We start from the raw sequence: 26486 nt of genomic DNA, 5'->3' as shown, positions 1-26486 counted from the left end.
TCGTGCTTCACGCAGTAAACATGTATGCGTCCGGCGTACATATCTTCTTCCACTAGCCAACGTTTCGACCGAGTAGCGATTCCCCTGAGAACCAGTCTCATTCATGGCACCAGTATAACTTTGGTCTTTCATCTATCTCGTTCGACGTCACTCATCTGAGGTATACTCTATCGGAGGCTGCTTGTTCTATCTTCGCTATCTATACTTTCGCTGTTGATTGTATCATCGTTTCTACTTTGACCGGATCCATCTAATGTCCATGATGACTACGAGTAATGGCGATCGCTTAGCAGCTTGCTGGCGCATACAGGACTGCTATAATTGTTTGAGGAGTAATGCTGGGTGCGGATGGTGTCCTCAGGTAGGTCTACCATTGTTCTTTGCTGTTGACAGGGCTTCACGAGGCCTTGTAATGCGATTTGTTCGAGTTTGGTGTCAAACGCTTTGAACTGTTGCCTTTGATGCCCATGGACAGCGAAATGTTCCATTCGGCCAAAGCAAAACTCAGGCTTACTGCATTCCCATCATGTGCAGATGAACTGATATTGCTCCTGCACTCGCTTAGTCTTCTACCTGCATTCCGGCCTCGTCACTGCTCGAGCCCCTCAAGCGCAGCGTTTGTCCGCTGAAAGCCGAACGTTGGGAGCTCCGCACACGCGCTCTTGGATGCGGCTGTTCGACGACGACACTTCTATCTATCCTTGTGACAATTCTATGTACCATTGTCACCATGCTGCTGTGTTACGGCATATGGAGGGCCCAGATCCTGCAGTGGTTATGGCGAATCCTGGGGTTTGGAGCCTGGGACGGCTGGGAGCGTATCGAAAACGACGACGGGACCGTCACGGAGCGTGCGTGGAGGAGAGGTGGTAGCAAGTGGAAGCTGAAACTCTTCTCGGGTCAGGCCAACGACGAGGACACTCTTGACGAGCGCAGACGTTTGCTGGAGTAGTGTTTCTCTTGACGATGGGCATTCCTCTGCTCTGCTTCCAAATCCGTACACGGCATGATTGTCTGGTTATGCTGTTTCGATATTGGCTGGGTCTTCAAGTCCAAGCTTGGAAATGTCGATCGCTAGAGGGTCCGACTCCAGCCCTGGCTCGCTAGGTCCTGTAAATTCAGGGGGCGGCAGTGCCCAGTCCGGTAGCGGTGTCTCATATGACCATTTACCACCTGCATCCGCGTACTTCCTTGCGTGCAGGTATATGCCCAGTTCGTGCTCTCCTGGATCGCTGTACAAGGGGGTTTGACAAATTTGGCACACTTCGCCGGTGAGCTTTTCGGCCTTGCGCTTGTTGTAATCATCCACCATTTCATCGTGGTATGCAACTGCCTCGGCAACTTCGTCCTTGCCCATCTTGGAGAGTCGTGTCATGATATCATCGTCGTTGTCTGCCTCGGCATCACCTTTGCCGAGTTCCTGGCCCCATACGCGTTGGTTCGCATAGATTGGATCATTCGAGATGGGATGTCCCAAAAATTGTAGATGGACACGCAGCTGGTGAGTCCGGCCTGTCAATGGCCGGCAGCGAACGATGGAATAGCCATCTGCGTTCGGAGAGTCCGCACGCTGCGGGTCGTCCACATCCTTCCTGGGCTTTGGTGGGTAATATGCGAGTCTCTTGAACACTGTTCTTGCCTCCTTGCCATTCGCCCTGACACGGTTCAAGCCCAGCTTCGGGCTGATCTGCAGGATGGGCTGCTCGCAAGCGATCTCCCCCTCTGGAAATTCACCCTTGACTCTTGCGACGTACTCTTTCTTGACTGTCCTAGCCATGATCTGTTCTGTCAGGCTGTCTGCCGCCTTCCTGTGCTTGGCCAAGAACATGACTCCACTGGTCAACCTGTCGAGGCGATTGCAGGGCAGGGGCTTGAACCCGTGGCCACGCTCGGCCTTCATGACTTCGACGATGCTGTTGTAATTGTATCTTCCAGAAGGATGTACGGGGAGTCCAGCCGGCTTGTTGATGACAATGATGTCGTCGTCTTCGTGAACGATACCGATAGGCTGTGCTGTGACCGGAGGCTCGTGTCGGTGCAAGGTATGCGAAACGAGGTCGCCGTTCTTGACTACCTGGTGGATGGACGGTATAGGCTTGCTGTTCAGCAAGACTGCTCCTTGTTCTATGGCATCTTTCTGAGTATATCAGCACCACTGCACATCTCGCCGTGCTTAGCCAGGCATCATCGAGGTCAGATCACATACGTAATACTCAATCGGTCTGTCGCGAAACTCGTCTGCGAAGATCTCAAGGATCTCCCGACCCCTCCATCTCTGCTTGCACCAGGTGTTGTAGGTGAAGTGATACGGCTGCACCCTTCGTAGACCGTCTTCTAGGTAGTATGGTCGGGGCCAGGGATCGCAAGGAGTGACCACTACCGGCGGCGGAGGCTCGAACACTTCTGCTTTCTCGGCCGCAGGTGCCTCGTAAGGTGTGAGTGCCATGGTGGTCGGGAGACGACCTTTGCGCGCCAGGAAGGCGAGAACTCGAGGAGAGGGCGCCACGAGGAAAGGTGTCGACGAAACGACTGCGACGATGATGACGTTAATCTGTCTTAGTGGATTTGCTGTACGGTATAGAATAATGTCATCGTCCTGGAAAAATAATAATTATTGCTTGCACCCTGAGATGCTGTTCGGCTAGACCTACCTGAATGCGTCGTCGGCTCGCCTATGATTGCTGCCAGCGCAAGTGCAGTACAAGGATAGTAAACTTTATCTCCACAGTGTTCTCCAATATAAACTGTCTTATCATCGAAGGGTTGTGGTTGATATCGCGTAACAGTGACCGACTGGTAGCTTTGTCGTCACATCTTATACAGAGATACATAGACCTCTCGCAGAGTCGCCGCGAAGGAATCCCGTCCATTCTCATCTTCCGTCTGACGCAGTTGACAATCCTCTCACTCACATCACCGTCAATATGCCTATCGAGGTCACTCGCATGACTGAGCAAGACATAGACTCTGCCATTGATTGCATACAGAAAGCTTTTGCCGAAGACCCATACAACAAGTGGGTCTTCAATGATCGTTCAAAGGTATTGAGAGTTGATTTTCTCCTCAGCCACACCACATATATACCGCGAATCGCTAATCCCCACACAGTTTTCCATCGTGCGCAACAAAGTCTCTCTGGGCATCCGGTGCCGCTGGGGGCTCAAACATGCTCTGTTCCACATGGCAAAGGATCCTTCCTCGGACACTCCGGATCTCGTTCTCGGCGTGGCATGCTGGCTAGCCCCCAGAAATGCAAACTCTCCTCAGTCTTGGGGCGAGTGGATGGGAGACTGGAGCCTATGGGCTTCCCAAGTCTATGTAAATCTCATGTACGGCCGAGGGGGCCTCAACGTCCGCAGGTATTATATCTGGAAGGCTGCGCAGGCCAATGCACAACGCCAGCTGTGGACTGATGAGAAGGGCTATTACTTCTGTAACATTGTGACTGTGCTACCCAACGTTCAAGGTCAAGGAATAGGAAAAAAAACTTTTCCGTGCTGTTACAGATCAAGCAGACTCGGAGGGCAGAAAGTGCTACCTCGAGAGCAGTCGGGCGGAGCCCAACATGGCCATCTATCAGAAGATGGGTTTCGAGCTGGTCAAGGAAATGGAGTGCGACGACGATGGCGACGCCATAACGCTGTATTGCATGACTCGAGAGCCATTGACTAAGTGAGCAACAGGGCGCATGCATTCTTGACATGTACTTGCAGCGGTATTGTTGGCGAATCCGATGCAGGGCTCGATCAGTACTGCTTAGCAAGGTTATCCTCTTCCAGATGGCCTCTGTTCAGCCACCACGGTAGAAGGTTCGAAGCCCTTCGGGCGATTTCGCACGATCAGGCACAGTGAGAGCCGGGCTCAAGGTCATGGGGGAAGTGCCACTCTCGTCGATTATAGCCATCTGTCCACCCAAGCCGCCTCCGGCAGACCGATACTTGTGAGAGCTAGCTGAAGATAGTCTCTTGGGACCAAGCGCTATTCTGGGCGTCGAAGGAGCTTCGGAATTCGTCCAACTCCACCTAGCGGCTTTGGCTTCCCCATTCGGGCTTGTCGCAGGAGAATCTGAGACGTCACATATAGAAATGCCTGGTGACTTGGAACCTCTTGACAATCTATTTGACCATGCCGTCTTGTAGGTTGTCATGGTCGTCGAACGGGCTACAGAGGAGTGCGATCTGGCCGAGCCTTTGGTGCTTCGAAGCTTGGTCATCTCCGGACTATCCTTTGGACTCGGCGTTGCGTCCCTCATGAACCAAGACTGAATGATCTTGTTCGGTGTTGTGGGTCTTGCGCGCTCCTTCCAATAGTACCTATAGTAAGAATCTTTAGTTCGGAAACTCTTGTGGGTTACTGGAAGTGGCTATCTGTCGTCAATTTTATATCACTACCGCTGGACTATGTTATTGGAACCTACCAAGGGCGGCATTTCTTTTTGTCTTCTGTTCGCTATAGACATTGATGGATGACGGGATGATCGGATAGAGAAACGCTGCTGTCGTGCGATAGGCTGATCCTGAACACTGGAGAAGGATGCCCTCTCTCCATGACGAAATTTGAGAGCTTCGATTAGGGTAGCTCCCTTGCGCATGCGCAGCGCTATGAATATTATTAATGCAATGATGAAGGTACCTCCTTCCATAGATCAGCGCCTCGCGAGTGTCATTGTAGAATTGCTGGGGATATACCAATTGAAACGAGCGTGATGAGAATGATCTCTGAGCCTCTCGAGAGAGTTCCAGAGTCATTATTGGGATTAGACCCCATTGCTGAGACCAGTCGAGAGTGTGGAGAGACAGAAAATGAAGCGGAAAGTTAGGAATGTTGTTGGCCGACGAGGCAGTATGTGGGCCCTTCACGGTCCACTAGATATATCGCGTCTTGAAGAAGATACACAGGGGATTCAAGCTTGTGAGACAAAGAATGCACGGGACCTGCCAATGATTTCTAGAGAGAGATCTTAAAGTGCTAATGAGACATTAAATAAGGAGACAGATCTGCCCAGCAGTGGAAGAAGAAATGGAAAGAATAGCAATAACAACGAAGAACAGGATAGCATAGCGACCGCAATGGTATTATAGTATTCGCGGTCAGTCCCAGAGGGATGGAACAGAAGGTACCTCACACTCTCACGGTCCATGCGACATGCCGGCCAGAGTCCAAGCGCACAGAGAGGTTCGCAAAACAACGAACACTTCTCTGGCCCTACTCACAACAGACGTATGCTTTTCGAGACAGGACAAACCAAGTATGGACAGGAGAAGACTTGTGGAGTTGGTCAAGATCGCCCGGTCCGGTATGGCTGTCGGTGGTGAAACGCCTAGGCTTGCTAGACCAAACGACAGCCGCAGAGGCCATCACTAACATCGAATTACAAGTCGTGCAATGTGCTCTGAGAAGGTGGCTGAATCGAGGTTGCAACGATGTATTGCGATCGAGATATGTCGTCCGAAGGAATATCGCTATAATGGGCAATCGCACCTTGTAACATGGATGTCAAGGTACACGTCAGTGGCCTGCTAGCGACTCACCGATGGACCATGTAATCCCACGTCTTGAAACAACCAAAGATAGAGCCGCAAAGGATCTGTGCCATGTGTTAGACAAGATGCAAAAAGCATAAGGGAAATGTTCGAGAATAGTTGTCAAGTGCTTTACGACCAAATTGTGATCTCGTCAATGCGACGCAAGCACAGGTGTACATACTATAATTCTTCTCGCTCCTGAAATGCGAAATACACTTTTCGCACGCTGAAGCACACAAGAACTCCCATCAAGAAAAGAATCATGTCTCTTCCTCTATTGTCAAGGATCATGACACGCCGAAAAGCCCCGCGTGCTTTACAGGTAAGTCAAATATCAGCGATCAGTATTATACCGAGCAAGACATGTTTGAGGAGTAGTTTCAGGGCTGTGGTCGGTGCTCATATGTGATCTGCCGTAGTCATTATAGTCACAAAGATCGTACGAAGGTAGAAAAGCAGCCCTACCTGTTCTGTACCTCGAATGGATCTACCGCTGGGAATCTGCATGATCTTGGTCATTTTCTTCTTAGTATCAGGTGGGGTTGAGATCCACTTGCGTGCGAGATATTGAGATGACACAAGGCGGTTGGCTGAATTGGTATGAACGCTGTGAGAGGAGACTTACGATTGCGACATTGCAGTGCTGCGTCCAAAGAAGTCTCTAGGCTTCCACGAGTACCTTCCTTACCTCGTGCACTGGCACAACCCATCAGGCGCCAGAATATCGAGTACGTACGTACGTCGTCCTCGCATACAGACTCCAAGGTGGCGAGATATTATTGTTATCATTATTATGCAAGGCAACAAATGCACAGCACAGTGAATTCAGCTGGCCCATGTGGGCTGTGACACACGCCAACCCTGTGACCGAATGCCGACAGAACCGACGTCGCCGCTACTCCGCCCCGACTGAGCCTCAATCTGACGCTTGTATGCCATTTCTACCGTGATGCTGTGCTGAGGCTTGTCAACCTATATTATAAAGACATCTCACTACAAATCTTTTTCTTCGACCAGTTTTCAATCACAGCTCAAAGGAGAGTCCAGTCACTTTCATAAACCAATATAACCATGTCCGGACCCTACGATCAGTACAACCAGCAGCCTTACGGGGGATATCCGCCACAAGGCGGCTATCCGCAACAGAGCCAGTCGCCGTATCCTCAGCAGCAATCTCCTTATCCACCACAGCAGGGAGGATATGGTGCTCCTGCTGCTCCACAGTATGGCGACCAGCAAGCTTACAATCAACCACAATATGGCCAGTACGGCCCTCCGCAGGAGGGCGGTTTCCAGCATGGCCAGCAGACCGGCTACACTGGTGGCTACGACCAATACCAACAACAGCAAATGCAACCTCAGCACCAACAATAGTGTGTTTTCCTGCAGCGAAATCAGCCAGTCTGACAATTCATCCGGTATTGACTTTTGTTTCTAGTGGCCAATATCAAGCCGATCCTTCTCATCAATACCCACAGCAAGGCGCTTACGGCTCCAACCCGCCTCCGGGAGACCCAAACAACCCTTACGCTCAGCACCAGCAGCAGGGCCAGTACGGTGCAACTGATCCTGCCATGGCAGGTGAGGGCGACCGCGGCCTCATGGGAGCTGTAGCAGGCGGCCTCGGCGGTGGATTCCTCGGCGGCAAAGCCGGCCACGGCATCATCGGCACCCTAGCCGGCGCATTTATGGGCTCAAAGCTCGAGGACAAGTACAAAGAGGGCCACCACAAGCCTCAGGGCGGTCAAGGTCAAGGACGTTGGTAGACGTCTTCACGAGAATCACGGCTCTTGGCGCGTTTCATTTGTTTTCACGAATTGTGTTAAGGTTAATGACAATTGGCAAAGGATGGGAGCTTGCGTATCGCAGCTGGTGTAACGACCTATAAACATCTGAGCTTTATGAATATGAAAAATTGAACTTTGCAACATATCACATTCGACATCAACTTCGCATGAGTGAGTGGTTGTATGCCATCATAGCGACGGCTATACTAAACTGAAGTAACCTAAACTTTACCCTCACAATGACTTTGTGTGACTTGAATGCATCTACTGTACGAAGGTCAAGTCGAAAGCCCGATCGCATGACTGCAGTTCTGTAACCTCTGCTCGTCACTAAATCTATTTCGCACTGCGAAGATCGTCGAAAATTCCGCATAGATATTCATTAAGCCGTAAAGCGTCAGTAGGACGATCGGGTTCATGTGATGAGGGGGAGGGGCATGAGGGGTTCGTTCGGGGAAGCCGGGAACAAGAGAGCTTGCGTGGGAGAACGCCTCGGTTTCTTTACCTTAAGCTGAGCAGCAACAGGTGACTTCAACCCGGTACTACCTTAAGCAAAGTCATTATCCACGAAAGGTACAGTACAAATACACCAAGTCTTGCGTGCCACAACAGTATACTTTTTGCTTTCGTGTTTTGCCCATTACCCCGGCAGTTGTCCAATTGACTATAAAGCAATAGATCTGCAGGTGTGAGTTTATGCAGACGTGACTTTCGAAACGCCCGTCCAAAACTCTCCATTGACAACGAAGACGGCAACCACAATCACGGCAGTTCAAATCTCGACAGAAGCTTGCGACGACCTCCACGCAAGCCTAGACTGATCATCTCGACGACAACAACATCAGAGCCATCGACCGTGCCTTTTGCCCACGACGAGTCCATCAGGAGATTTTGCGTGACGAGGAACGGTTGCTGAGTTCTCGAAACCCCCTAACTCAGGGAGACGACAACGAAACAAGGCAGGATGGGTCTAGCGGATCTCAAGAAGCGAAGGCGATCAGACTATGGACATCTTTCCGAGTATCGAACAAGATGGTAAGTTCTGAACGACACGTCTTTATTCTCTTTGACTTTTGGGTGTGTTGTCCATTTTGGTGCTGGTGAAACACTTTTCTTCCCATTTACTTGGATTTTCATTACTCTTTGGCTTTGCGAGTTATTCGTGTATATCGGATACCCTGATTCGTGTTTTCTTTTTTCAACCTCTCGTGGTAATGGGTGAGGACGAGACAGAGAACGATTCATGAGAAGATGCCGCTAAATCAATCCTCTTGGACGGACATGTTCTCGGTGTGTCTATTGACTCTCCTCTCGTTTCAAGCCCATTGCCTTATTTGGAGAGAGCAAGAAAGCAAGAACGCCATACCCGCCCTCTCCAACACTCCTCCTCTGTCGTGACATAAAACAATAGCTCAGAAAATCCCACTCAATCACCCGCGCAAATACAAGCACCCACATGATCATCCCATCCCCACATCCGCAGCATCAGAAAGATTGCAAGAAAAGCCTCTTTTTTTGTCATACACGAGTCATTTGAACAAGGAGCAACAAACAAACAAACCCGTACCAACTCCCCCAAAAAGGTCAGACAACGACATGTACTCGCACATGAACAACAGCGTCTACTACTTCCTCTTCGATAGCCTCGTGAACGCCTATCTGATCTCAAACTGCGCTCTCGACCCGCCCACGTCCGCTCTGATCGGCCTCGTCGTCCATTCCCACTGCGACTACTTCTCGCCCGTCGGGTTCCCTGCTCTCGTCGATTTGGGTCTGCGCGTTGAGAAATTGGGTAAGAACAGCGTGACGTATGAGATTGGCGTTTTTGAAAGGGGCGTGGAAGAGGTCAAGGCTGTGGGTCAGTTTGTGCATGTTTTTGTCGACAGGGAGACGAGGAGGCCGAGGGCGGAGGGTATGATGCTTGGTATGAGGGAGGGACTTGGTCGCTTGTTGGTCAAGGGAAGTGAAGAGGTGGAGGGCAAGAGACTCGCGAAATTGTGAACAGTTCTTGGACTGTCTTTGATGCATCTGCCATTGCTTATACCAAATAGATGAATTTGCGAAGGATTCATGTATAGTTCAAGAGCTAGACAATTCGCTACGTGATTCGGAATATTCAATCAGATACGCTTTGCACATCTCCTCCCAATCCTACTAATCAAAGCATTTTCACATATCTGCAGAGCTGTGACGAAGCACTTAGTGTTGTGCGCTTTTCACCACACCGTTCAAGTAATCCAGCAAGAAGCCCTTCGCTTCGACAGGTGTAGCCGGAGACTTCATGCCACCCTCGTTGCTGCTGACCACTGATTCTCTGCTAGGCATCTTCGCACTGAACGCAGCAGGATCCATGGGCAGCGAGGGAGCTGGGTCTGCGGGTGGTCCAGCCTGCCCTCGGCCTTGATCGATCGATTTCGTTCGTCCCTGGTCGCCTTTGGCGAACAAAGCGAGCAAGGTGTCCCTCTGTCCAGTCTCACTGTGCCTTGGAGCTATCGGACGCTTGAAAGACATGTCGCTGCCTGGCACACCTTCCTCGGCTTGTGGTCTACGCAGGAGCTGCGGCTGGAATGGTTTCGGTGAAGCTGATTGCTGAGGAGGCTGAGGCGGTGGAGAGGTAGCAGCAGGTTGCGGTGCTTCCGATAGAGCTGCCGGTCGTTGCAGGATAGTATAATTGGGAGCCGTGGCAGTCTGTTCCCCATTTCTGGAGGATCTGCTATCTCTCCGAGGAGAAGCCACGTGCGAAGATGATCGTCTAGACTCTCGCACAGCGGTGCCGGAGGTAGATCTGGATGATGGCCTGCCTGTGCCGGTAGCAGCGTGGCTAAAAGGAGATCGATGATCTTGGGTAGATGCAGGTTCAGCAGAGAATGACGCTGTCTGCATGCGTTGCACCTGTTGCTTCGCTGGAAAAAGGTCGCTTCCCGGTTGGCCTCCGCCATACGATTCACCAGCTTTCGACGGCGACGAAGCCTTTGCTCTTGGTAGCGTCCGCGTCATCATGGCCATAGTCGCACTTCGTTGTTGATGAGGTCCAGCGGATGGACCCATGGAGGCTTCTTGAGGCTGTGGCGTCTGCGGTGCGGCCTGCAGTGAGGCGGCGCGATTGTGAGACTGTCCGGCGTCTGTGCCTACTGGAGTCGTCTTGGTGGCGGTCGGTGATTTGAAGAGGTCAAGTAAAGAGTTCTGATGGAGTGATCTACCAGGTTGCTGGTTTGCTGACTGCGGTGGAGGTCCTTCAAAGTGCATATTTTCTCGTTGAGAAAAAGCCGATTGCTGCTGCGAATGGATATTATTCGGCGGGGGCTGCTGCATATAAGGTTGCTGTGCGAGCTGGGCATGGCGGGTGGAAGGTGTCTTGAAGGCATTAAGCAGGCTCATGGTATGGTTATTCATGTTGGGTGGCGGGAGCTGTGAGGCCTTCGGGGCTGATGGACCATGTGCTATGGCTCCCCGACCTTGTGGCTGCAACAGTGACATCATGTGTTCCCTAGAATGAATTGTAGATGGATGCTGTTGCTGATTAATACCAGGCATGTATTGAGGTTGGCTGGGGTGCAGAAGCAGGTGTTGCTGGGCTTGGGCTGTCTGAAGGTAGGGTGGGTCCATGTAGTTCGGGAGAGACATGTTGTCCTGAGGGCGTGGTTGAGAATTATTCATATACATGGCGTGTTCTAGACGAACGGTATCGTGGGCAGCCCTAGCATCGGCGGACATCAGATAGTCTGGTGGGGGTTGACGCGTCGCCTGTGACGAAGGCCTGACATGGTGCACGTGAGGGCTCTGGGGCTCGTTGGGTGGTTCCATAAGCTGTTCCATGGGTGTTCTTGGGAGAGAGGTATCATTTGAAAAACTTGCAGTGGGGCCTCTCAGCATTGCCAGCAGCATGCCTGCTTGTGCACCAGATTCGGTGGGTGCTGACTCGGTCACTGCAACTGAAGGGGTTGGTGGTGCTATAGTAGCAAGGCTGAGCATTCGTTTGAGCTCGTCTGCAGGATCCGCATATTCGACATTGGGAGGTCGTGGCCTGCTAGGCTCAGGTTCCGAGGGGGCGTCTGAAGTGATGTCATGGTATTCGTGTAGAGCAGGACCAGCATGTGAGGCACGTTGGGCATCGCGTTTTCGTTGCTGATTGATCCAACGTCTGAGAGCAGGCAAGAACGGAGCGACCATATAGAGCTTGTTCGCGCTGATTAGAGCAGAGTCGGCGTCACCGTTCATATGGTGACCGCCGCGTCTCTTGTTGTTGTAAGTCGGCAGACCATCCAGTCTGTACCATTGGATTTTGCTGATCTCCTTGCGAGTCTGAGGCTCGAAAGGAGTGTCCAAGGGAACGTTGCGAAAGACAAACATGCGCAAATGCTGCTCTCGCATGGTCACATCGATATAATGGACATTCCGGTGGTTTGGGACCAGACCAGCGCCCTCTATATCATAGCCGGTCTCCTCCCAGACCTCACGAATGGCACATACAAGATCGTCCTCGTTCTTGTTTATTTTACCTCTTGGGAAAGACCACGTGGCATTCTTCTTGTAGCCCTTGACCAGCAGGATTTTGTCCATGTCCTCGTCAAGCAGGATAGCGCCCCTCACGGGGACACGAGTCTTGTAGGTCAGGAAGCTCTTGAAGGCCTGCTCATGAAGCTCATCAGAATAGCCGGCTGTGAGAGGACAGTGACGCAATATGCGACTGGCAAACTCGGAGAGGTTGAGTTGGGGCAGGGTGGGATCCAAGGGGCGGATGAAGTCCTCGTAAAACCATTGGGCCTCTTCGATCTGGAAACATATTCTCTCCGTTTCTTGGAGTTCTTCTTGGGGCAGATTGACAAGGAATCGTACACATAGATCATCTAGCCAATCGACTAGCTGCATCTTCGTCTCGGTCATGTTGTCCGGTGTCGCGCAGCATATCCAGGATGAGTGATTAGAGGGAGAAGGGCTGCGACTGCTACGGCAAGGACGACAGATGGCTTTATCGGTCTATCCAATGCTGAAGGTCTAGCCTATACGAGATATACAGTGGTGAGTCCAATTGACAGTAAACAAAGACAAGACCAGTGATTGGCTGAGGTTGACTATCGCAACAGATCGCGACTTTTGCGACGCGAAGTTGGTGTTCCTTCCCCTTCAGGTTGTTGCTCTTGCCTCGAGCTGAGATCCGGTGGATCAAGGATGACGTGGATTGTTTGCCTCATTTGTTCTGCAGTTTGCTCTGTTTGTCACGTTTCTGAGAGCACTTTTCCCAGCACTTTACAAGGCCATATCGTATACTCACAATATACCTTAATTATTACGATCGTGATAGATATGTTAAGAAGCAAGTCCTAATGTAACTAAGTGGGACTAGTCGATCGATTCTACCTTGCTATTATGCTCAATGACGACCTTACAAAGCATGCGACTTCTTTGCATAACTTTTACAAACTATTCGGTGTTACTAACGCAAGCGACTACCTTATATGATGAAAGTTATGTTATGATGTTGCATGCAGATAAACTTAAAGCTATATACTCTGTATCTCAATGAAGTTTCTGTAATACATTTAAGCAAAATACAGCCGCCTGCTATTGTTTACTGTGCTAGAAGATAGGAGCAACGGAGATTCGGACTCGATGATGTCAATCGAGCCCACGCATTTTTATAGAAGCTTCATAAACTTATCATTGTTATCGTATTTGTCATCCACGATTGAACAGAAGACACACTTTGTGGCTGCACACTACATCGATCACGAGAGCATTGTACAAGGTCAACATGTTTGTATCTCCAAGGCAGCCTACCATCCTCTGTGCGAGATGTATAGCACGCGGCAGAAGGGCTTTGACAACAGATTCGAGTACACATTCAACATCAACATCGTCACAAACAACTCCCCCACCGCCGCCTGCCTCTGGTGCGGCGAAACTAACGAATCGACGACTGATCTGCCTCCACGGACGCGAAACCCCTAAGTTCTTACAAGGCATCGTCACAAACAATATCCGGCCACAATCAACCACTGCCGTCTACGCCGCCTTCCTCACGGCTCAAGGAAAAGTGCTGAATGACGTCTTCATATACCCAACCTTGGGTTCGCAATGGCATACAGAGAAGAATGGCACCGAGGATCCTGGATATCTAGTAGAGGTCGATGCCGACCAAGCACCTGCGCTCCTAGCCCACCTCAAAAGACACAAGCTCCGCTCAAAGTTCAAATTACGCCTCCTCGACCAAGGCGAGCTGGATGTCTGGAGTGCTTGGAAGGAACAAGATAAATGGACACCTCATCCCTCGTTAGGCTCAGACACTGCGGAGCAAGCTACCAATGAAGACACATCTGGTCTAGTCACCATGCTAGACTCAAGAGCACCTGGCATGGGACGGCGGATACTGCTGCCAGAGTCATCGGCCCTTCGTAACTCGCATCCTATGCTCTCAGACCTAGAAGACGCTCCTCTATCCGCATACAACATCCGCCGGTACATGCGCGGTGTGCCCGAAGGCCAAACGGAAATCCCCCGCGACAACGCCTTTCCCATGAACACGAACATAGACATCATGGACGGCATCGACTTTAAGAAAGGTTGCTATGTCGGTCAGGAGCTGACAATTCGTACACACCACACTGGCGTTGTCAGAAGACGCATTTTCCCAGTCGCTCTATATGACCCTGAATCGCCGGCACCGTCACGACTACAGTATGACCCTGCTACTTCATTTTCAGAGCCGAGTCTTGACACAGATATCAAGGCAATCAACAAAAGGGGGAAGCCTGGAAAATGGATCGCAGGTGTTGGTAATGTCGGCCTGGCAATGTGCCGCGTGGAGATGATGACTGACTTGGTCGTCACTGGCGAGCCTTCGTCGTTCAGTGCGGACGATCAGTTTGTCATCGAGGCTCCCGTTGGGGACGACTCACAGAATCTTGGGGTCAAGGCCTTTGTCCCGGACTGGATTCGAGGCAAAGTCAGGCCTCCAAAGACTCAAAAGAGGGTCTAAGCTGTTGCCTTGTAGTGCAACAATTGAGTCACACTCGACCGGCTTACACAAGGCTGATGTGATCGTCTGCTAGCACTTCGCTGTGACACGTATTCAGTGAGTCCACCCGCACTTCACACGACGAATCAACAACCCATCCAAGGCATGACGCCTCGACCTTGCCTTATGCAGGCGACCTCTTGGTACAGTTCAAGCGAGGCGTCATTTGAACCCACAAGCTGCACTTCGAACACCCTACGAAGCCTGGTGCATGCAGTGTGGCGGGCCCAATATCTCACAGACTGTGGCTGCGAGCGAGGACTATATGCAGGTAGTCCACAAGAGCATAATAAGAGACGGGCATCGCGTATAACCTTTGACGTCTGCACTTTGCCACATCTCTCCAAAGCATTGGCGATGCATCCGCATCGTCGGGCCTAGCGGCCAAATCTCTCCTCAGAAAATGAGATCTGACAATTAATATCCAGCTGACGGTGTTTCGCTTCCCCTGCGTTAGAGCTTTACATCACCTACAGTATACAGGTCGATGGGTGGGCACGATCGCTCCATACAGGAGTATGCATTACGCCACTACAAGACTTGCTAAGCTGTTACGCTCATCCTCGGCATGGGCTACATATATCGCAACAACGCGATTTGACTATAATAGCCTTTGTCCCATTATTGTCACCAAAGTTCCCTTCATTGCTGCCAAGAATCGAAAAAGTTCAAAGTCTTTTCCGTCCAGCCTTTTTGCAACAGACGGACCTGCCACGTCGAATCTTATTGTTACCCTAACTTACACTTCAGTATTTCCAACGGGCAGAGCACTGTTCGCAGCAGAAGTCTTTCAGAACTACCTAATATAAATTATGTCGCGTTCGTGTGAAGTCCTACCGTACCTGCCTATTCGGATCAACGTCGTTGCGAGTCGGCTTTTGCTTAGGCTCGGACTCCTCTCCTCGCTCAGAAATCCGGTGGTTTTCGTATTTACCTTCTGTGCTTCAAGTTCCAGCTTTGTGGATCCAAATAGTCTAGGTCGCATTCTTTTTTTTCGCGGTTACGGCCAAGCTCCAAGACCATCGCACTTTCCATCTATGGTAAGGTGGTAAGCAGAATATGCTTTTCACACCACATCAAGCTTAACAGAGCCATGTTAGCTGCTTGATACAGGAGATTACTCGCTGTACATGGTTTTGACCATGCGCTCGTGAAATGTGTTAACTACAAGAGCGTTGCGAACTAAATCTTATCTATCTTGCACTCGGTATGTCGACACTCAAACTAAGCAGCGTCGGACTTTCCGCTTGGTCTGTACTAGTATTTTTGTATGTGCGATCGACTTCGGATGCAGACACGTCGCTTTTGCAGTGTAGTAACATATAGCTGTTGGACAAATCCCTTGTTGCCGAGCGTTGCCGGCGACGATCCTTTTGATAATGAGGTGATCCCTATTGACCGACTGATGCACATTTGGATGTGGCTACCCAACAGCTAAGGAGCTATTTCAGTCAAACCCCTTCGAAATTGCTTTCTCCTAGGAGTGTGGTTATTGTCAACTCCATATGGAGAGGAGAAATTGTCGATAGTGCGAACAAGATCCAAGAGCAAAGACAGCAAAGTGGTCATATGCTCCAGAGAGATGAGCAACAGGGCCAGCGGCATTTGCGGCAGCGGTGTGTAGCATCCTTTTACTTGATCTGCCTAGGCCAAGTCGTGTTACTTTCCAATGACTCACCATCCTGGCGGGCACAGCTGCACGAACAACAAGACCATTTCAGCCCAGGTGTTCCTTCTTGATGTCGAGGACCTCGAGCATCACATGTAGCGCGCATCCTTACCGTTGTATAAATGCCTCAGAGATAGACAAATGCACGCAGCTGTGTGCGACTGACTCGAGCAGATCCCACCGCCGTAGGGTCTAGACGTGGACACCCACCGCACGATGGGATAATGGATTTGCGCAAGAAGCACGGCGATTTTTGATCGTATGCCCCATTGACCAATTGACCAGACCCTGGCTCCACTAAGATGGACTAAAGACGATGGCTCGCTGTTCTTTTGTCCATCATGCACTGCGGACAGGATAAGATTGGCAAGAGGGTCAGGACCCTGAATCGCCGTCGACAAGGGCGACGGAGCGCACGCCCGCAGAGAAAATCAAGGGACAAGGGAAGGGGGCCCATGTCCGATCTCTCATGCATTGCGTCTTGAACGAAATGGGGTAATAATCCCGCCCGGCGATGGTAATTGAAATTGGCGGCCGCACCATCGTTCGAAAAACTTCCAGAAGGCCCCGGCTTTTCATAAGATTAGCCGGGCCAACGAATTTGGTCTTGAGAAACCCAATAACATGGCATCCTACGGCTGTTGTGGACTGTCCGGGCCGGGGAGGAAACGGTGGGCAGCTGCCCAACCTCTTTCTTTCTCATGTCCGCCTATCTTCTGAGTAAAGGCCGTGACTGTCGCCCTTGAGAGGATCGTCAAGGGTGTTGTTGCGAGTAATTGACACACGAAGCAACACGTGTCGCTACGTACAAGTACATTTTTAGTGTGTAGCATCAGGGTCCGGACAGAAGTGGAGTGAAACCGAGATCATTACATGATTAAATGGCGACACACAAATAAAGAAAAGCACAGTGTCTGCCAGTTCTGAGTCTAACTGCTACGAGGAAGAGTGAACGAAGTATGTTTATATGAGCATCACTGCACAAGCAAGACGTTCGTATGGGATGTGTGACGCGATGTGCGAATAGGCGACATGCGTGCTGCTCGGCTATCGAGATAGCAAAAGAGCGGGGTTCCAAAGTATCTCGCATAACCAAGCCGGCGAAGCGAAACGTCAGTACAGGAAGTTGCTTTTTTCTCGCATAGCCAATATACACCAGCAAGTCGGTGGAAGTTTATGGCAGGATATTGCTTATCTCGAGCCAATAGCTACATGGTACGGCATGTGACCACAGAGTGCTGCCAACGCCAACCAGGCATGACACGCCTTAGTGCAAGGAGTTTTGTGTGGGGTGCATGCAGATGATCTCTGTCTTGTCCTTCCTCATCAGGCAGAAGTCAGGGAGAACGACGGACACGTCGGGCATTGATTCTGCATGCAAACGCGAGCGGTCATTGTTTCTGATGCGATTGGATTATTGACACGTTCTCGGCGTCGCATTCTTTGCACAAACAATTTTTTCTTTCTTCACGGAGTTTGAGAGGAAACAGAGTGCCTCCGTGAGCAAGATAAATCCGGAAGACTCGGCCCTCATGGATGTACGGAACTCATTTTTCGCCTCTTTACCTAACAATTTCCACCAGAGGAGTTTCTTGGTATGGTGGGCCCGAACTAATCCCCCGAGATACCAAGTCGGTTCTTTCGTAAGGCGGCGGGCTTGTCCGCACGCCATGAGGTTAATCTCCAGACTCGAAATTCCGCGACATCGGAACGCTAGCCCGATAAGGCAATTCTAAACCCGTGATCGTTGGCGTCACAGTAGCCTGTAGATGATGATGACCCTGCTCTGGAGATTGCTGCAAGGCAGATGCGAGAGAAGAGTAGGCGAGAGTAGGTAGCGAGTCAATAGACAAAGCTTTCTAGGTCAGTGTTTTGATAAGGGAAAGCGAAGCAATCAAATATACAGCAGCAGTGCGCTGTTCGAGTCAGCTGCCGTGATACGAGAATAAATAGATACGTGGTAGTGTAGTGTGCTGTGTGACTGACGGTACAGAGTACCTGTAGAGTAGTAGTGTGGCCTAACCCACATACGACACGCGACAAAGGCAAAAGGCTACCAGCATCTCTTATCAGTGAATCGCAGGCCAACTGCCCTACTACTCTCTTTCGGCCAGACGCCGCACCCGTGAAGAGCAGGCTAGTTCGTATCCGATCAAGACCGCGACCGACGTTATCTCTCGTCCAGTGTGACGCCGTCCTTGAATCTGCTGCCTTTCCCAGCAACTCTGTTTCTGCTCTCCTTCTTGCAACAATAACTCTTTCTTCTTCTTGTTTCCGACAGACGTCTTTCCTTCTTTTTTGTTCTTGTGTCTCGCCCGTTCAGTCGGAAAAGCCCAAGACCGAAGGACCGCCCCTTCCCGCGCTCGAACGTTCAAAGTCACACACACGGCCCTCCGTACCTGCGCCCAGCCTCACGCTAAGCCTCTTTGTCTGACTAAAGGAAACAAACGTCACCGCCGCAGGGCCGCTAGCCGCTGAGTCTAAGGTTGAGAGAGTTGAGAGAGTGGTATTGTAAGAGTAATCGGGTGCTCTTTGACTCGACCGGACCATGTTTGTTCCTCGTTCTTTCAAGTATTCATCTCTGCCATCTTCACCACCGCCTACATCAAAAACACCAAAAGTCCGACGAGGCGTGCATGACACGCGATCAACACATTCGAGGCCATCAAGCGTCGACTTTGAGCCGTCAGTGTCGAGTCCTCTCGCTGCTGCTGCTGCTGCTGCCGCTGCTTCCCCTCATTCCATCGACCTCCTGCATCCCCATCGGGATTCGGCGACCGAGTCATTCCACAGCACAACAACAACACCAACAACAACAACATCAACTGCACATCCAACCACTTCGATGAGCACGCGACAGGCATCCAAGCCTGTCGAGATCCCGACTCGACCCCAGAGCCGGGGAGAGACGCAGGCACCAGCGTCTCACCATACGAGGTCTCAAGCACAGCGTCCACGCCGTAAATCACCAACAACGTCAAGTCATGGCGGACACCGTTCGGATTCTCTTCCTCCTGCCGTGGCTGCTCTGCTTGCCGTCACCGCTATTCCTCCACCAAGACGCGCCTCTTCAGCAGCACGGAAAAGAATGGGCTCTCCTTCGCCGCGGATATCCATCGATGAGCTCGTCCACGAGTGGCGACACGACTCTTCGTTGCGATCCAGCTTCGGCAGTGGTGCATCCATGGACTTTCTCTTAGAACCCACCGACGACACCACTGACGAGCGGTCGTCCTATTCCCGGTCGTCGTCGTGCGACTCAATACCGTCTCTCGAAGCCGACGACCAGTCAGTCCTGTCCGTTGGCAGTCCGGCAACCCCAGATTCCATCCGCAGTCGACGATCGAATAGTGCGACTCCGCGGAAGGAGAGAGCGATCTGCTGCATCGAGCCTGAGGATTGTGGACTCGAACATCCTCTGGGCACGTCCGACATGGACTCGGACGACTTTGCAAGCTTTATTTTCCCCGTTACACCATCCAAGGACGCCGGCAAGCGCAAGTCGATGTCGTTCAAATCTAACCTTACCTCCTCTTTCAAGGCTTTCAAGTCGAGAGCCCTCTCATCCATCTCCTCGTTGAACCAAGCGATAAGCCAGACCGACGCTGTCTTCTCAGATGAGTCTCTATGGCAGCACCCTTACGTCTTTCCACGTCTGAGTTCTGAGGTGCGACCTAAGACTTTTGCTACAACGCCGACTCGGTCCCAGCGTCGCTACCTGAATCCGGCTACCCTGCCTTTCGAGGAGCAGCAACATCATTGGAGTCAAGCACTGTCTACTGTCGACGAAGACATGCCGACCACTCCGATGATCCAGATGCAAACCTACCGTCGCTTGTCTCCTGCTCCGAGCCGGAAGCCCCGTCGTAACAGCGGCACTCCGGACTCTCGCAGCGAAGCTGGTCGTGCACTAGCTGCACCGCTAGCTCAGCCTCAAATGCATCGTCAGCGTGAAGTTCGCGAGAACAGCAATTTCCTACGTGTCATCGTCTTAGAGATGAACATGCGTAGGAACGGAAAGTTCGAAGAAGGCACCGCCGGCAAAGCCAAGATCTGGCTGCCGCCGAGACGTGTCGTCTTGCCCAGCGACGACGTGTTCGAGGACGAGTCTGACGAGGACGAGTTGATTGATGGACCAGTCGCTAGACGAGTACCCAAGAGATGGGTGGGCATCACTGCCGAATATTGAATTCGTGTCTTTCGCGCGCCTTCATCAAGCATGTTATATTTATCTTGTTGACATTTTTCTATCACTATACCCAGGCGCATTTTTGAAGCGGCATCATTTTTCTTTTCTTTTCTTGTTATTCCAGCATATTCATTGGGAAGGGGGAGTAGTTATATAGCGACGGAGCATTGGAGAAGGTGCAACGAACCAAGCATATTGCGCCATCTGGCATGGCGATGAGCGCATCTTATCATATCTGGGAATTTATACCCAAGCGATCAAGCAAGCATGTTGGTTGGTGTCATGTCATAGGTCATCGAGGGGAAATGAACCTTGGAAGAGAGGGGGGAAAGAATGCGCACAAGACAGCGAAACGTTATTCCCAAATCCACAACGCAACGAACAATGATCACGATAATAAAATCCCACAAGCATGTGATACAAGTATCAGACTTATAACTCTCCTAGCACCCTCTTTTTTTCACAAGCGGGGTAGTAATAGTAGTCGTCGTAGTCGTGGCGTGGTATATTCGCACGCCCACCCCCCGTTATTACGTTTCACACTCATTGCTATAGGTGGGTACCTGTCCCAGGTGTAAGAAAGACTTTGTCTTATTACCTTGATATTGCTATGTGGACGGAGGAAGAAGGTCGCGCGAGCTTTGCATGCTCGTGCATGCAGAGCGTGCATCACACTTGCATATATGCGTGCGCAATAACGCGCGAGCGGGGTGGTCTTGCGCCATTCTGGTTTCTCTGGTGTCTCTGTCTATCTTCTCCGATTGTATCATGTCTCCTGTCCTGATGAGTCTTGGTCTTTGACGGATGGATCGTTCGATTGATTGATCTTTTAAATTGATGATTGGCCTGCATGCCTGCGTGCAATGTACTTGGTAGGAATCTCGACACGCGTACCATGTCCTATCTTCCGCATGCATATCATGAGATTCCGGTATATTCATCTCCATATCTTGTGTTTGTTCCTGCGAGCGGGGCTTATATCATAGACATCGAAGTCATTAGTATTAACATCTCTCTCCACCGGTAATGAATATCCACAAGCTAAACAGGGCGGCACGGTAAGTACTACAAAGAAGAAGAAGAAGAAGAAGCAGATCAAACGACGACCTATTTAGCGCAATTATAGAAGACGTGGGTTAGGATTGTTGATGGTGTATACTCGTATAGTGTGGTGTGGCATAGGCATAAAAGGGAGATATACTCAATGTTGTCGTCCTGTTCAGTACATGATACCTATCATTGTCTTAAGATGGTACCTTATCCTTCATCGCACATGTCGAGTGTCTGCATCGATTGAAGTATAAAAGACAAAGGTAGAACAATGTAATCGTAAATGTATGGCATATGTACCTGTATATTCATCACACGCGAGTATACTGCCTCTAGTATGCATGTCGTACCACCATATCGACGCTATCAGGAGCATTCGATATAAGGACATTTACTCACGTTTTTCTAGGAGACACGTTTCTCTCACATGAGAAGGACAATCAATGCAAAGACCGATTTGATCGATAGAGCAGATATGCCCAGAAAAGAAATCGAAGAAGAAAATTATCATTCAGCCCTTCTTTACATCTTGCCACGAATACACATCGAATGCTGTTCAGAATAACGTCACTGTCTGTATGTCCCATGCATGTCCAGAGAGCGCCTTCGCTAAGCTGTAAGAAGAAGAAAAAAAGAGAAAAAAAACCATGCTGGACCCTCCCTTCCCCACCCTTTTCTTTCTTTCTGAGCTTCGACAGACTGTATACATTGAGGGAAGAAGCAAAAGGAGAGTGATCAAAGGAGCACCGATCGGCACAGGTCAAAGTAGAAAAGAAGGGAGTTCACCCTCGAGTGCCTGGGACATCACAGGACTCTTCACTCCATCTTCTCTTCCTCCTAATCGCCCAACACGCTGTGCGCTGCCTCTGATGCTTCATCTGCAGCGGCAAGCTGGGCATCGTTCTCTTCTTCCTCATCGTCGCCACCTTGGTCTGCCATTTCCTCCTCCTGAATCTCCCTTTCTCTCTGCTCTTCTTCGTCTTCCTCGTCATCACTGTCTTGATCATTAACAAACTCGCTGCTCTTGGTCTTCTGTGCCGCTGCTGTCGTTGCAGCCGTCGCCGCACCTGACTGATTAGGAGCATTGTTCGTCGTTCCTGCGACCGCCTTGCGACCTTTTGTCTTCTTGCCTGTATCGTCGACATCGAGATGTGCAAGGACCTCCTTGAGGTTTGGTCCAAGTCGGGTCTTGTTCCTCAGGAGACGCTTCCTGACCGATTCGTCGTCCATGACGCCGCCGAGCACCGCGAGCACGATCTTCGCGGCAAGTTCGCACAGGCGCTGTTCCGCCATCAGACTCTTCTGCAGTTTCTGTGATCGTCGAGCTTGACTGGCCTGCGCCGCTGCACCGTCACTGAGTCCCTCGTCATCGTCCGATGGATCTACATCATCTTCGTCCTCGGGATCGCGGTCGATCGGGTCGACGGGCTCATCGTCAACGTCGCCATCTTCGGTCTCCTCTTCCGCAGTTGTATCGATAGACTTGTCTGCTAGCTTTGCGAAGCTGGTCTCGGCCGCTCCATAGATACGAAGAGTGCGCTTGCGTGTGCTGACATCAATATCGAGCGCAAGGGCAAGGAAGTCATCGTTTTCTCGCTGGTTGGGAGGCACTCGTCGAAGCGTCGCCATGATCACGTGCGTATCGAGAATCTGGCCTGCCACAACACAAGCAAGTCCATCGTTGATCGAACGAGCTCTGAGTACTCCAGTCAACGCATCAACGTAGGCGTCTCGCCTGGCGGCAAGGGCGTCTAGCTCCTCGGCTTGGCTGCTGCCTGGAGATTTCAAAGATTCGACAAGGGCTGGGATACGCCACATGAGGTAGAACATGACTGTGCGGGAAGCATGCATGGCCAGGCTGTCTTCCAGCGCTGCCATCTCTGCACTCTCTCGCCTGCCAGGGTTTGGGACGGCACGGTTGATCAGACTGATGAGCATATCGATAGATCGCTGCGGCTCGGGGCCTTTCGAAGCCCCTTTCGATTGGGATGCTTGCGGCGCCTCCAGGTGGTCGATCGGTTTAGATATACTGGAGAGTTTCTCCAGCCTCAGAATGGTCTTCGAGATTGCCTCCAGCACAGCATTCGACATGCTCCCACGAGATGCAAGATTCTTCTTGCCAGCAATCTTTGCGAAGGTGTCAATAGTGTCCTCCCATAATGCCTCGATCTTCTCTTCGGTGGTATCCCCAAGCTCATGATAGCTTCTCGCCCGCAGTAATGTTCGGCTTGCTTCCGTCAGAACTTCCTCATTTCCGTGAGTCATGAATTGTTTGTTGATATCATCGAGCAGAGCGGCGTAAGACGCTGGGTCCTGGTGAAATTCTTGAAAATCCTCCAAGTTGACCACACGTTCGAGGCGCAGGATTGTCGTAGCAGTCTGCGGTGACTCCCCATACTTTTTCAGTAGGCGAGGCACAAGATTAGCCAGATGGCGCGCTGTGCGTTCCTGTATCGAATCGACGTCTTCACGTTGCCTCTTGGTCTTCTTGCCCTTCTTGTCCGATGCAGATTCGAGCAATCGAGCGATGGTGCACTTCACTGACGAATTGAGCACCTCCAGCAAGATGACCTCTTCTTGTTCGCTCAAGCGAAGCTCCTGCTTAATTTGTTCTTCAGTATCAACAGTGGCGCTATCAGTACCCTCACCAGAGACATCGTAGAGCAGATAACCGGCCACAGCTTCCCATTCTCGGACTTCGTCCAGGTGGTCGAAGAGAGTGTCTGCAGCCACCATGAAACGCGATTCGATCGCATCGGCATGTAGCAAGTAGTTGTCTTGTCCAACATGCTCGATATGAGAAGACATGTCTCCGTCGACGGAGTCGTAGGCTTCGAGCCCTTGAACGAGACATTTGAGTTTGATCCACTCGATACATGGCTGATCGAAGGTCTCACTGGCCTCGCCGAGGACTTCTTCAACAGATTCAAGTCCTCCAAAGTCTTCGATCTTGGCTTCGTATGCGTCTTTGATGCTTTCGGCGAAGAAACCGACTACTGCCTTTCTCACCCGCGGTTCAGCATCAAAAATCAAACGACCGATGGCATCTATGTCGTCTGGTTCGAGTAGGCCGCCCTCTCGCAGCAGATCGAGCAGTTCTACAGCAGCGGCACGAACGTTCGCTTCGGCATCTCGTGTCGCCATCTCAACGATGCGACCTCTGAATCGCTCGGTAAATGTTTTGAGACCGCTGACCTTGTCCGTATCCCGGTAAAAACGCTGCAGTTGTTTCACCACCTCGAGTCTGGTTGAGTGATTGGGATCCGAGAGTACCCAGCCGAGATAGCGTAGATGCGAACCATCGAAGAACACATCGGGATATGTCATGATCCAGTCACCCATTGCTCGCGCACAGTCGACACGAATGTGGGGATCGACATCTCGATATCTGTGGATGTAGATTGTATCGAACCAATCTTTGATTATCGTATCGAGGGTCTCCTGATTGTCCTTTGCCAGTTTTGCTCCTTTCTTGAGGTCGCTCACGCGACCCTTGTTGACCTTTTTCTGCTTGCCCTGGGTTTCGCTGTGCCGCAAAGAGGCAGCGGCGGCTTCGGCGAGTTCGGTTCCTACCTCACACAATGAAGTTATGATGGCTAGTGACACGACAGTTGCAGTGTGTCTGAACGGTCGGTTCTGAGCGGCAGACATGGCGCTAAGCCAGATGTGTACGTTCTCAATCAACTCCAGACTGCTGAACAAAAGACCTGAGCTATGAATGGCTCTGATCAGAGCCTGGAAAAAGCCAGTCACAGTATCCCTGAATGCGACTGTGCCTTTGCCCTTTGCGATGATGGGATAGTCTGAGATGTCGTGCTAGACAAGGTATCAGTATTGGTTCAAGAAACAAATAGTTATGACGGACCGCCTGGAATTCGCCTTGCAGGTCTTCAAGCCGGCCTGTGCAGTTGTCTGGATCCTCAATGTCGTGGTTCGAAACTTTCAGGTCGCAACCGGCAGATTTGAGGACGAAGTTGATCAAATCGGCTACGGCCTGAGACTCGTGGTGTTCGAATGACTTGAGCCATTCAGAAGCAACGCTATGTAGTGTATGCCCTCTCGCAAATACCTCAGCTGTCATGTACATCAGCACTGCACTGCCACATGCGTTATCGCAAATGACTGACCGTATAATCCTCCCACTTTCTCGGCCTCGTCTGCGTCCAACGCACTCGCCTTTGCCCTCGGCTTTGCTTTCTGCCGCGACGGGGCAAGCTTCTGCTGGCCTCTGACCGGCAGCGCAACAGCGGTGCCATTCGTCTTGGGTCGTTTTGCTGTTGGTTTCTTGGTGGCCTTCGTCCTGCGAGCCCTCGCCTTGCGCTCCCGCAACTCCTCTTCGTCCGGTTCGCCATCGCTTTCGGAACTGTCGTCTATATCCTCTCCATCTTCCACTCCGTGGTCCTGGCCTGAGGCGGTCGCCGCCTCTTCTGCCTCGTCGCGCTTGCGCTTAGACGAAGTAGAGGGAGGGGCAGCAAAGACGGCGGGTTTCCGTGACACGCGGCCAGAACGTCGTTTGTTTGTGGATGGCTCCGATGTGGCCATATCGACTTCGGGTTCTGATAAGTCGGAAGACATGTTTGGTTCGTCTATGTCGACAAAGTATGCTCAGATGGACGCGTAGTGGAGGCAATGCAGTCGCATGCGCGTGGTGGACCACAGCTTCCTATGTTGCTGGCGTCGGCAATCTAAAGCACAGGATTTCTTGTCCACAATGTTGCGACAATGCAACGCGTCGCTTTCGCCCGGGATATTTCGAATAATTGGACAATGTCCGCAGCTTGGTGAAGTGGTGCCTCGAAGACGCGTTGGAAAGTTCAAGGAAGCGCGTTCATGGTCGGTGCGTGGGAAGCTGCACCTGCCGCAGTTGTTCGTCACTCGTCACTCGTCACTCGTCGCTCTCCTGCCCCGGCTTCCGTTTTTGCTTGTATTTGTCCCGCACTTCTTGCCTCTGATTGGACAATAATTAATGCTGCGTACATCAGCTGTCTTGCTCGGCCTTGACAACCATACCCTTTGATGTATATACACACAATTCCATGTCAATAGTCCACGGTATTGGATACTGCGTTGCGTTCACCACGGCCGTACAGATATTGGCAGGTCCTTTGTGTTTCCCAAAGCGCAGTACTTCCGCGAATAATATATCCAGCGCTCCAGTAATTACATGACCACAGCGTCGCCGAATTTGTCAGAATAATCGCGCCAGAGGTACGGCGGGACGGATACCCTGTCCATATCAAACGTTCATGTA

At 51.1% G+C, this 26486-nt stretch overlaps 9 protein-coding genes across 9 annotated transcripts; 5 read left to right on the top strand and 4 right to left on the bottom strand.

Moving 5' to 3' along the window:
• Positions 1–253: 253 nt before the first annotated feature.
• Positions 254–952, top strand: AAFC00_000627 (uncharacterized protein; the record flags this gene model as incomplete). Its single annotated transcript, XM_069346236.1, has 2 exons — positions 254–361; positions 566–952. The coding sequence occupies 2 exons, from the start codon at positions 254–256 to the stop codon at positions 950–952; spliced, it is 495 nt and encodes a 164-aa protein (XP_069200479.1).
• Positions 953–1018: 66 nt separating this feature from the next.
• On the bottom strand, positions 1019–2446 carry AAFC00_000626 (uncharacterized protein; the record flags this gene model as incomplete). Its single annotated transcript, XM_069346223.1, has 2 exons — positions 1019–2137; positions 2207–2446. 2 exons carry the CDS (start codon positions 2444–2446, stop codon positions 1019–1021), a joined length of 1359 nt encoding a protein of 452 aa, XP_069200478.1.
• Positions 2447–3790: 1344 nt separating this feature from the next.
• Positions 3791–4642, bottom strand: AAFC00_000625 (uncharacterized protein; the record flags this gene model as incomplete). The annotated part of the gene is made up of 2 exons (XM_069348315.1): positions 3791–4363; positions 4418–4642. The coding sequence occupies 2 exons, from the start codon at positions 4640–4642 to the stop codon at positions 3791–3793; spliced, it is 798 nt and encodes a 265-aa protein (XP_069200477.1).
• Positions 4643–6596: 1954 nt separating this feature from the next.
• On the top strand, positions 6597–7291 carry AAFC00_000624 (uncharacterized protein; the record flags this gene model as incomplete). The annotated part of the gene is made up of 2 exons (XM_069346212.1): positions 6597–6898; positions 6964–7291. The coding sequence occupies 2 exons, from the start codon at positions 6597–6599 to the stop codon at positions 7289–7291; spliced, it is 630 nt and encodes a 209-aa protein (XP_069200476.1).
• Positions 7292–8276: 985 nt separating this feature from the next.
• On the top strand, positions 8277–9313 carry AAFC00_000623 (uncharacterized protein; the record flags this gene model as incomplete). Its single annotated transcript, XM_069346202.1, has 2 exons — positions 8277–8347; positions 8896–9313. The coding sequence occupies 2 exons, from the start codon at positions 8277–8279 to the stop codon at positions 9311–9313; spliced, it is 489 nt and encodes a 162-aa protein (XP_069200475.1).
• A 198-nt stretch (positions 9314–9511) lies between these two features.
• Positions 9512–12196, bottom strand: AAFC00_000622 (uncharacterized protein; the record flags this gene model as incomplete). Its single annotated transcript, XM_069346189.1, has 1 exon — positions 9512–12196. One exon carries the CDS (start codon positions 12194–12196, stop codon positions 9512–9514), a length of 2685 nt encoding a protein of 894 aa, XP_069200474.1.
• An 868-nt stretch (positions 12197–13064) lies between these two features.
• Positions 13065–14288, top strand: AAFC00_000621 (uncharacterized protein; the record flags this gene model as incomplete). The annotated part of the gene is made up of 1 exon (XM_069346177.1): positions 13065–14288. The coding sequence occupies one exon, from the start codon at positions 13065–13067 to the stop codon at positions 14286–14288; it is 1224 nt and encodes a 407-aa protein (XP_069200473.1).
• Positions 14289–18544: 4256 nt separating this feature from the next.
• On the top strand, positions 18545–20185 carry AAFC00_000620 (uncharacterized protein; the record flags this gene model as incomplete). Its single annotated transcript, XM_069346165.1, has 1 exon — positions 18545–20185. The coding sequence occupies one exon, from the start codon at positions 18545–18547 to the stop codon at positions 20183–20185; it is 1641 nt and encodes a 546-aa protein (XP_069200472.1).
• Positions 20186–22072: 1887 nt separating this feature from the next.
• AAFC00_000619 (uncharacterized protein) lies at positions 22073–25810 on the bottom strand (the record flags this gene model as incomplete). The annotated part of the gene is made up of 3 exons (XM_069346154.1): positions 22073–25051; positions 25101–25309; positions 25363–25810. The coding sequence occupies 3 exons, from the start codon at positions 25808–25810 to the stop codon at positions 22073–22075; spliced, it is 3636 nt and encodes a 1211-aa protein (XP_069200471.1).
• Between the last annotated feature and the right edge of the window lie 676 nt (positions 25811–26486).

The sequence above is a fragment of the Neodothiora populina genome (assembly GCF_041146345.1).
Source record: "Neodothiora populina strain CPC 39397 chromosome Unknown canker_contig_11, whole genome shotgun sequence".
NCBI classification, from domain to species: Eukaryota; Fungi; Ascomycota; class Dothideomycetes; order Dothideales; family Dothioraceae; genus Neodothiora; species Neodothiora populina.
Note: the sequence above shows the minus strand (reverse complement) of the source record. Positions and strands in the feature narration are given on the sequence as shown.